We start from the raw sequence: 10,824 nt of genomic DNA, 5'->3' as shown, positions 1-10,824 counted from the left end.
GGGTTTGAAACGTTGCAAAGAAGTGATAGCCATTTTGATGTAAACTGTTTCTAGTTACAGGCAGTCCCCGGGTTACGTACAAGATAGGGACTGTAGGTTTGTTCTTAAGTTGAATCTGTATGTAAGTCGGAACTGGCGTCAGCCGCTGCTGAAACTGATCAGTTTCAACCGTGGCTGAATCTGGACGCCAGTTCTAACTTACATACAGATTCAACTTAAGAACCTCAAGCGTCCCCAAGTCAGCTGCTGCTGAAACTGATCAGCGGCTGATTCCAGGAAGCCTAGGGCAGAGCAACTCTGCCTCGGGCTTCCTGTAGTCAGCCGCTGGTCAGTTTCAGCAGCGGCTGACTTGGGGACGCCTGGGGCAGAGCAGCTGGGGTGCTGCTGGGTTGCATCCAGTAGCGCGGCTCCTCGGCGTCACTGGAGCAACCCAGCAGCACCCCAGCTGCTCTGCCCCAGGCATCCTGATTCAGCCGCTGCTGAAACGGACCAGCAGTGGCTGAATCAGGACTCCTGGGGCAGAGCAGCTGGGGTGCTGCTGGGTTGGTCTGGAGCGGCGCCGCGGGACCAACCCGGCAGCCCCCAGCTGCTCTACCCCAGGGGTAGGCAAGAAAAGCCTGGTCTACTGGAGGGGGGGGCACTAGCTGCACCCCCCCCAGCAGACCAGGGAGATGGGGGTGGCAGGACCGCCCGCATCCTCCACGGCTGTGCTCCGTTTCCCTGGTCTGCTGACCTGGGAGACGCGGAGCAAAGCCACAGAGCACGCGGGCAGTGGGACAGTCCAGGCGTGCCGCGGCTGTCCCACTGCTGGCGTGCTCAGAGGCTTTGCTCCCCGTCTCCCTGCAGACCAGGCAGCTTTTCTCGCCCCAGAGGACGGGGGCGGCGGACCGCGGCGCATCTGGGCGTCCCGCTTCTCCCGTCCTCCGGGGCGAGAAAAGCCCCGTTCGTAACTGCGGATCCAGCATAAGTCGGATCCGCGTAACTCGGGGACTGCCTGTATTGATTTCAAATTTATTTCATTAAAACATTTCTTCTGGAATTTGCTGATGCAAAGAAACCTCTAGATTTTGTAAAATATAAAATGAGCTGAAAAGTGATTAAAGTGTACCTGTAAAGGAAAGTATGGTAATATATTCTGTGGGAACATTCCAAACTAAAGAAAATTTGATATCAAATATAAAGGCTGCATTGCGTATTAAGTGGTAGGGGGTCATTGTATAGTTCAGTGATGGGCAACCAGGGCTCCATCTCAGTGGGCTGCAATATTGCCATAACCAACATGGTCTTACTAGCTGCACTTGCATAGCTAGAATTTGCAGGATGTGCTGACTGAACCATAGCAGTGGTCTGCTTGGATGCAGCAGAGAGTGCTTGGCTTTGACAGTCAATGCTGTGTGCAATCAGCACGCTCTGCATTTCACGTGCCCTTGCTTTATGCATGGGTCACATTAGTAATGTCACTACACAGATGGGAATCTGGCAACCCTGCCCATGGGCAATGGTAAGCAAAATGTCTCATGGGCCACACGTCGACCCCTGATGGGCTGCATGCATCCCATTGGCTGCAGGTTGCCCACCACTGGCCTAGTTTGCTGGAAGACGGTGTATATTTCTTTAGGGAATAAAGAGCTAGTGTGAATTTGCAATCTCAGAGCAGGTCAGCCTGAAGGACAGTCCCATTCCCCCACATTGAAGAGAGGGAAGGTTATACAAGTACCTGCTTGGCACAGGTGAACCCCTTTTACCTGGACCAGGCAGAGCAGCACTCACCTTCCCACCTATGGAAATAGTAAAATATCAGGTTTGGTCAGGTTCCACTTTGGACAGGTTCCACTGTGGACACTGTGATAGTTGCTCCTTTCTCAGGAGTGGGTGGTTGTGAGGAATTTTCCCCTCGGCACCAGATTGGCTTAGGCAAGGTGTACCTGGGACAGTTGCCTTCCCCACAGGAGATTCTGGGGAGGAGACTAGCTGGGAATGAACACTGACCAGGAGTTAGGCTATGATGTGCAACTCATTATGCTTACGTGAAGTGATACTCCACGGGGAAAAGATACAGTGGTCAGATACACCTCCTTTAAATCCTTTACCAGTCTCAGTGAAGAACAGAAATAGGGGTGGAGGGTTTGGGGCTTTTCTGACTAGCCTGGCAGGGAGCCAACTCTCCCCCTCCCCCATTTCTTTTATTACCTACCATATCCTTCATTTGGAGGGGTAGCAGGGAGAAGAGAGAAGGTTCCAGATGAGGGTGGGCTGATGGAAGTCCCTGGATATATATTGATATCTATCATCATAGAATTATCTGTGCTGTACATTTTTACTGACTTGACACTCCTGGAGAATTAAGAATAAAGTTGCAGCCTAATTAATCCACATCCAATGTCTCCTGTCCTTTCAACATGACCTGTTGGCACTGTGCGCCTGCTGTAAGAGTTGTCTTATTAAATTAATAACTTTTCACGTGAGAAAGAACACATCTCTTACTTTGTGTTTAAGGCCATAATTCACTTCCAGTTCCATAAGCAACACACTCTTTCGCACATTTAAAGTCTTCTGAAGTTCATCAAAAGTAGAATGAATATCATCTACAATGCTAGCCTTTTGGTTGGCTAACTGACGTATGATTTCAGATATGAAGTGAAGTGCAGAATCTATCTCTGGAAGTCTGTGGGGGAAACAAATTACAAAGATTGGCAACTCAAAAGACAGGATTTTAGGGACAAGATAATGTGATGAAAACTCCATTCCCATGTTATTTTTAAAGGCAGTATTTTTCAGGAACAGAATTCTACCCCTTTATTACAATATAGTAATCTGGTTTTGTTTTACATGGTTAAAGTTTGATCATGACCGGATGACATTCTAGGGCCAAAATCCTCTCTGGTGGAACTCCACTGAAACTGGTGGAACTCCACAAGGAAGGCCTTTGGCTGGCTGTCCTTAATTCATGCTGTTGTTGTGTGGGGAATTGGAACAGTCTTTCACTCTTTCCAACAAATTCTGATATATTTTTAAAGATCAGGTATCATTCATGTGTTCTGTGTCTATATGCTCATGCCAAATATTTCTCTCCCCATACTTCTATTCCCCTTCCTTGGAAGGGGTGTATTCTTATAAGTGCCTAAACAAGACCCAGGCACTACCATGCAAAAGATAGCAAGATATTTTTCTCTGTCCTCTTCTGTGTCGTATTGGAGTGTGTTGCAGTCATTAATCTCACAATCACAACTCAGAGTCAGGATTAGAAGTATCCTTGTTTTACAGGTGAAGAACTAATGCCCAGATGCCCAGTGTAACACAGGAAGTTTGTTATGCTGGGAACTGAACCCAGTTCTTTTGAGTCCCAGGCCAGTGGTCTATCTGTATGAGACAGATTCTTTCCCTCTTTCCTAAGAGCAGTGACTTTTTCAAAGTATTTTTCCTTACAATCTTAGCTGAACTAAATGAGCAACGCCTCACACAACAGGGCAGAAATGCCATGCTGCATCTCTCCTCGAGGGATCTAGGACTAGCATAGTGAGGACAATGTTCAGAGCTGTATACAGAAGCTTGTATAAGCAGCTGTCTACTATTTGCCCAGAGGGAATCCAGTGCATTTGATCACTCACCTTTATGATGACCAAATATATTTAAAAAAAAAATAGCTAAAATATTATATATTCCAAAACATTAGTTTAAACCACATTGTAAAGCAGGTGTGAGGAATCTAAGGCCCAGGGGCTGGATCTGGTCCCCAGCTGCCTGGTTCCAGCCTCCCAAGGCTCCCCCCAACCCCAGCACTGGGGAGCTGGCGCTCCAACCCTGTGTCCCCGCCCGCAGGGCTGGAGCACCAACACCAGCTCCCTGCTGCAGGGGGGAGCCAGGAGCCTTGCGAACTGGAGTCAGGCTATCCAGGACCAGATCTGACCCATGGACTCTGCTTGGCAGGGAAAGGATGTGGCTCTGTGTGCTGTTGCTCCCCTTCTTCCCAGCTGGTGAAATGGCAGTGCAGCAAAGTGCTGCCTACATCACGGCCAACAGGAGAAGCAGAGGTAGTGCTTGAGATGGGGGTGGGCATGGAGCCATATGTATCCCTAGGGAGCTGCACCAGGTAATCACCCCCCTCTCCTTCGCCCAACCCCCCCAACCTCCACCCTGCTCTGGCACCCCCCCATCCACCCAGACCCTGCACCCCCACTTTACTCTTGCACCCTACTTCCCACCCAGCCCTCCCACCCCCAGCCACTCCTGCATTCTTTCCAACCCACCGACCCCCAATCCATTCTTGAACCCTCCCAACCACCCAGACCCACACCCCAAGCCCACTTCCTGGCATCCCCCCTCCCATACACTGAACCCCTCATTATTGACCCCACCACATAACCTAGGGGGAACCACAACATCTACTAGCTTGGGCCCCCCTAGGTTCTGGCATGCAGGGGAATGTAGAGTGTGTCTTTCTGCATCTCGTTTGGAGGCAATGTTAGTGAGGGGTGGGTTTTTTTTTCTTTGCTTCTCACTTTTGAGCAGTCATCAACAGTTCCACAACGAGCAGTGTGATCTTAGACAGTAGTTTCACGAGCTTCCCCAGTTATCACCTCTAATATCATTAGTGCCCAGACATTTACCTCCCCCCGTTCTGAAATTTGATTTGTCCTTTTCATATGTGTTCACTTTTTTTGATTGTATCCCTTTGGTATATATGGTCATCCCAATTTTCTTCCACAATTTGATCTGAGGAAGTGGGTCTGGCCTACAAAAGCTCATCACCTAATAAACCATCTTGTTAGTCTTTAAAGTGCTACATAGTCCTGTTTTTTGTTTCAGCTAATGTACAGCAGTGAGTCAAGGAACCAAAATAATCTCTGTACCTCTTGTTGACAGCATCCAGCTGAACCTGTAGTGAAGCCTTGTGTTGTTCTACCACATCCTTGAGAGGTACAGTGGGATGTTCTGCATGTTCTCCCTCTGTACATTCCCGGCACATGGCTGTCTCACAAGACTGGCAGTAAAATTCCATCACCTGGTACAAGAGAATGCAGCTCTTAATTTAACATTGCAGCAACAGTGTCACTTACAGCATTTCTTAGACAACAGGAAGGAGGTTCTGAATATATTATCTAAGTCCTCAGAATATAGCCTGGTACAAAGCATATAAAGTATAGATGTTTAATAAAATAAATTGTTTTAAAATTTGTGATGTCCTTATAAGCTGATTATTTCCACTAATTTAAAGCAGTTGCATTTGGTAGTTTGAAATAAACAAATTTATCAAGAAATACCAGATCAGCAGCCTTGGAACTGAAATACCAGTAAAGCAGCAGCTAGCTTTAGCACCCGCCTGATGCTGTGTAACAAGAGATAGCTGAATGGAGACACGTTGGTATGAAATGGACAGCCACTGAAAACCAGATCACTTTAGTCTTGGTGCTAATTCATCCATAGCCTTTTTGCTAAGATTACCAAACAGGATTTTTCATAATGTTGCACTATGAACTGGAGACTGAGATCACCAAACATGACATTTATTTGCTACTGACTTGGGTAATATCTGAGCCGAAAGGGGAAAAGTTCCATATTCCATTTCCAATCCCCTAAATACATTATAATCTTACTAGGGGATCTGATAGAAGTAGTGATCTACATTTAATAAGAGAAAGAACATTTCAACCTGCTACACAGTCCAATGTTTACATTCTATTTAGAGATAAAGCTGATGGTCTCCTTTGATAGCCACTGTGTGAGAAACTGTATATATTTACAAAGGACAAGGAGCCTATAATTCCTAGGGTTAACATCCAAAGGTTATTTGAGATGATACACTTACACAGAGCGAGTATGGTATTATGTATTTTTCCAGCTGAGAAAGTATGAGGCATGCTAGGTTTATTAAAGAATGTAAAGGGACACATAAAATGTGTGCTAAATGGAGAAGCTGGCGGCACACTCGTGAATTCCAAACAGTGTCAGCTTCACATGTAGTTAAGTTCATGTTTTTGGCACGCAGAGCCATCTGTACTGAGCATGTTGACACCAATAAATTTGAGAGCAGAAGTGTGTATCCACTATTTTCAGATGAGGCAAGAAAATTCTATGGGAGCTATACAAATTAACTAGCAAGATCAAGACAGTCTGAGAATTAGTGAGATTAAAGACAGAAGAATTTTATCAGGTGAGAGACTTAATCAGTATTTTCCTCTAAGCTTCTCTGTCACACCTATTGAATCCTCTCTGATACAATCCCAAGATGGGGGCAGCACAGATGGCAAGAGTTTCTATACTCATTGGCAGCTCATGTAAACTATTTTACGAAAAGAGAAGACAAAAGAGTAGCTGGAGAAGAGAGCATTAGGTAGAGTATAAAAGTGGGAGTGGGAAGGGGAATGTCTAGGATGGACAAAATAAGAGTATAGCAAATGTGAAAGGTGGTGAGGAACATCCCACCTCTACTGATTTCACTGAGAATTCAGGGAGCTCAGCATCTCACAGGATGAGACCCTTTGAATGCTGATGGTGCTTCACAGAGTGAGATCTGCCACTTTACAAAAAATCATCAATAGGTCCAATCACACGGTGACAGTAAGATTAAGACAAAGAAAATGTAGCTCCAGATTTCAAGGCTCAACAAAGGCTGGAGCCATTCACGGTTATAAATTGTAGTGAAACGAAGAAAACCAAATAAAGAAAAATAATCAGACCTCAGACAACTTTGAAAGTCTTTGCCATATGGTCTTGCACTTCATTTCCTTTCCCTTATTTTATATCACCATCAAGATGTTAGCTTTCAATTTCTTAATTATTTCTATTCCTTAGACTTTACAGAGCCTATTAGTGATTTCATATTTTTGTCTTTAGATGCAATGATTAAAATACATTTTTACTGCACTGTACTGAATTATCCTTTTTGAATACAATATGATATGTTCTGATATGTCTGCAGCTACACATATCTGATATTTCAAATGGAACGAGTTAGAACATACACACCCAAATACAGCTTGTTGGCATATAGAAAAATCAATCCTATATAACCTTCTCTCCTTGTTCCAATTCTAAAGAATTATATAAAACATGAATAGCAAAAGTGACTGTGTTCTAAAGATGACTTACATATGCCTCTCTAAAAGCAATCCCTTTTGGCTCAGATACATTTTAAAGGGCTTCACTGAACCATCTTTCATTCTGATAATGAAATAGCAACTCAAAGAAAAAAGTTACTTTCTATGTAATTTACTTTGTTTACAGTCAGTCCTGCTTAGATAAGCTGATTTCCCCAGATTTTATTTTAGCATCTCAACCTGCTAACGCTTTTAACATTTATTTTTCTTTTATTTTTAGCCGTAACTACATATATATCCTATTTGACTTTTTTATTGAGAAAACAAGCAAGTGAACCTCTGCTTTCCAGGTAGAAGAGGCCTTCTTGATCTTCCTGGGTTGGATATTCTACAGAAGTTAGCTTTGGCTTTCATTGAAGACAATGAGAGCTTTACCATTGGCTGTAATGAGGTCAGAGTTAAACCAATGCTAAATGCATTTTAAAGATCCACCCATTGACCAATTCTTAAAAACCACCCAATCACACAATGAACTGTTTTTCAACCTGAGTATGCTAACTGCCATCATTTGACAGTTATAGCAACATCTTAATCTGTATAGTCAAGTATATATATACACTCCGGAGATAAATTTAACCAGAAACAGACAAAAGTAACAGAATCCCCAAACTGTGACTCTCCAGCTACGTTAAAGATCAAATAGTATCTTAAATGCTTCCCAAGAGAGAAAAAAAGCTCTTATCTCTAAGGGTACATCTAGACTGCAAGAGTGGCTATGTCTAGACTGCAGTTATATCAGAAAAAGATACGCAAATTGCAAACTTGCACATGTCTGTATGTATCCTCAGTAATAACCTCAGCTATTTACATTATTCATTAGAGTGGGAGCTCTGACACACACTATGATTTTTTTAGTCTCGCCAATGTACTGAACATGGCTAGTGCCTGGTAACAGACAGGGATGTTAAATAGCAGTTAATATGCTAATTGAATAATTGATAGAATTTCCATCAACTACTTGATTAGTCGATAAGGTGGTTGACTGCGGCTCTGCTTTTTAAAGGTAGTAAGCGCCACCAGCTCTTACTACCTTTAAAAAGCAGGGTGCAGCGTCTGGGACCCCACATGAGCCAGAACTTGTCAGTCCTGGCTCACACCAGGTCCACTGCTGCGCCTCTGCCTCTCCTGCCCCCCACGGAGATGGTGTTGGGGGGAACCAGCTTTTAAGCTGGCTCCGCTAGCACTGGCTCCTGCTTCCCCCTCTTTCTGCCTACAGTGGCAACAAGGGGGGGAGAGCGACTAGTCGAGTAGTGACTCAACTAGTTGCTTACATCACCAGTAATGTAGATTACTGTCTAATGAAATACATGAATAAGTGACAAACGGAGAAGTACAAAAAGAGGGTGAAATGCCACTTACCTCATTTCTTGTGAGCATCAAGGGATATGTGGATTTTTAAGAGGACAGTACAGTAGCTCCACACAAATTTACAATAAATTCCTGTTCTACACAGGCTCTGTTATATGCTCATTGACAAGTCACTTCTTTTTGGTCTTCTGCTTAAACAGCAAATACAATATCAATTTAACATCTGACACAGTCTCTAGCATAGAATTATATACTGCAGTTACCAGCAGACGGATGTGATGCTCTAGTAATTGACTCTCATTTCTAACTTCTATGATAATAGGCCAAAATCTTCAAACCTTGGTGCCTAAAGTTTGACTCCTATATCATATTTGGCACCGAGACAAGAGTAGCTTCATTTTAAAGAAGCTGAGCAACTTCAGACTCCACTGAGTGTTGGAGTCAAACTTTAGATCCTCATGTTTAAAAATTTTACAGTACTTATTAAGGATGTAAAAGAGTAGTCGAATAGTTAACTACCAGATAAGCCTAGGCTTATAGGATAGTTGAGTTGATATATATCAGAGACAAGGGGAAGCCAATGCTGTGGGGAGACAGCTGAAAAGCTGGTTCCCTCAGCACCATTTCAGTGGTGTGGATGGCAGCAAGATAGGCAGAGTCGCAGCAGTCTGGACTCAGTGTTGCACCTCTGCCTTTTAAATGTAGTAAGAGCCAGGCAGTCCTTACTATATTTAAACTGCAGAGCCACAGTGCGGGGTAGTGAGCCCCCCCCTTCCCCATATCGATTAATCAAATAGTCAGTGGAAATTCCATCGACTACTTGATTCTCTGATTACCTGCATTTTAGCATCTCTAATACATATAACCTATCATCCTAATTTTAAGGAAAAGCATGAGAAATCACAATTCATAGTTCAAATACAGGAAATGGTCACTGACATATAAGACTAAATTTCTCTTATCTCTGGGGAGAACATGACCAAGATGTCACATCAAAGGATAAATAAGTTAACAAAACGAGCAGAGTTAGATTAAGTGGCACAGAGGCAGAGACATCACAGAATTTACAAGGACAGAAAAAGGTTAAGCTAAAATCAGGCACCAAGCCAATGGAAAAAAATATGACCTCCCTCTCTCACACCAGGATTTATCTGATTTTAGTCAAGAGGATTTTTATGTACTTAATTCAGCAACACTAAAGCGATGAGAAGTCGCTTCCATAATATAAAAACATATTTGATTTCCAAACAAAAAATACAAAGTCTGGTAATATGTACGTACAATGTATCAAATGTGTGTCCCTCTCCTTGATAATAAATACACAAAAACATGCAAAGCTACACCTAAACTATATGAGAAAAGGTAATGAACAGCAGGAAGAGAAGGGTTATAGGAAAAGTGACTGCCCAGTCATACAACTATGACACAAACACATAATCATCTTTACTCATGTCTCCCTGCCTTTCCCCTTGTCCAAAGTCCCATCTTTTCTCAAATCTTACATTCAGCTCTCAGCATGTTTCTCTACGGTTGTCAAATGCACTTTCAGTGTCCTGTAACAACACCTGACTGTCACAGATTCACTCCATTCATTCTCAGCTAGCCTAAAGGAGACTCTTTCAGAAGTCCTTACCAGTTTTGATGGGTTCTAGCTGTTACCAATGGAGAATAAATAACTGAGAAGCTCTGTGAAGTAGGAATGACGTCTTTTTGGGAGATGAAAGGAAGCAGGGTCTGCAACTCTGACTTACTAACAGAGATTGTTCACAATTCACTTTAGAGGGAACATTTAAATACACAGCCCCTCATCCCTGGACATATGCAAAAAACTCATCAGTGCTGAAGATTCTATTATTCCATACTAGAGACCTTGAAAATTACTGCCCAGCATCTAACTTCCCTGTTTTAAGCCATTATATGAGAGGCTAGCAAAAAACAGCCAATATCCTGTATTCGTCTCAGTCAGGACATGATACAGCCGTTTTTGTTCTGCTGGATAAACTCGTGCAGTTCACAGATAAGAGGAGGGCAGCCATACTCATTCTGTTGCATTTCTCTGCAGAAATTGATACAACGTACACACATTCTTGTACTATCTGGCAAAAGATGCACTGAAGAATGGAAACGCTCAAAATGGCGGAGGTCTTTCCCTTCAGACTGAATTTAGAAGGTCATTACGGCCACTACCAAAAGCCTGTGGAGTCCCACAGTGCTCAGTCCTCCTCCCCATATTATTCAACATTTATATAAAGCTGCTGGGATTGCAGGTGAAATAACATGAGCTGAAATGCCAGCAGTATGCAGAGGACAGCCAGTTCCTGCTCACTGATCTCCAACATGTGCATGATCCCCTAGCTTACCTATTAGCTAGCTGAAGTTAGTACCCAAATGAAGACCAGTTGGCTAACGTTGAGTCCAG

The 10,824-nt window shown here is 43.4% G+C and overlaps 1 protein-coding gene across 12 annotated transcripts in view; it reads right to left on the bottom strand.

Annotated features, from left to right (window-relative positions):
- Positions 1 to 10,824, bottom strand: part of TRIM2 (tripartite motif containing 2) — a 120,948-nt gene that overhangs the window by 37,441 nt on the left and 72,683 nt on the right. For all 12 annotated transcript variants that reach the window (XM_014574269.3, XM_014574301.3, XM_014574339.3 and 9 more), the window contains 2 exons: positions 4,851 to 5,002; positions 2,485 to 2,665 (listed from right to left, as the gene is read on the bottom strand). In XM_014574269.3, the coding sequence (XP_014429755.2) occupies positions 2,485 to 2,665; positions 4,851 to 5,002 (333 nt within the window). The remainder of the gene's footprint in view (positions 1 to 2,484; positions 2,666 to 4,850; positions 5,003 to 10,824) is intronic.

The sequence above is a fragment of the Pelodiscus sinensis genome, chromosome 5, assembly GCF_049634645.1.
Source record: "Pelodiscus sinensis isolate JC-2024 chromosome 5, ASM4963464v1, whole genome shotgun sequence".
Classification (NCBI taxonomy): domain Eukaryota; kingdom Metazoa; phylum Chordata; order Testudines; family Trionychidae; genus Pelodiscus; species Pelodiscus sinensis.
Note: the sequence above shows the minus strand (reverse complement) of the source record. Positions and strands in the feature narration are given on the sequence as shown.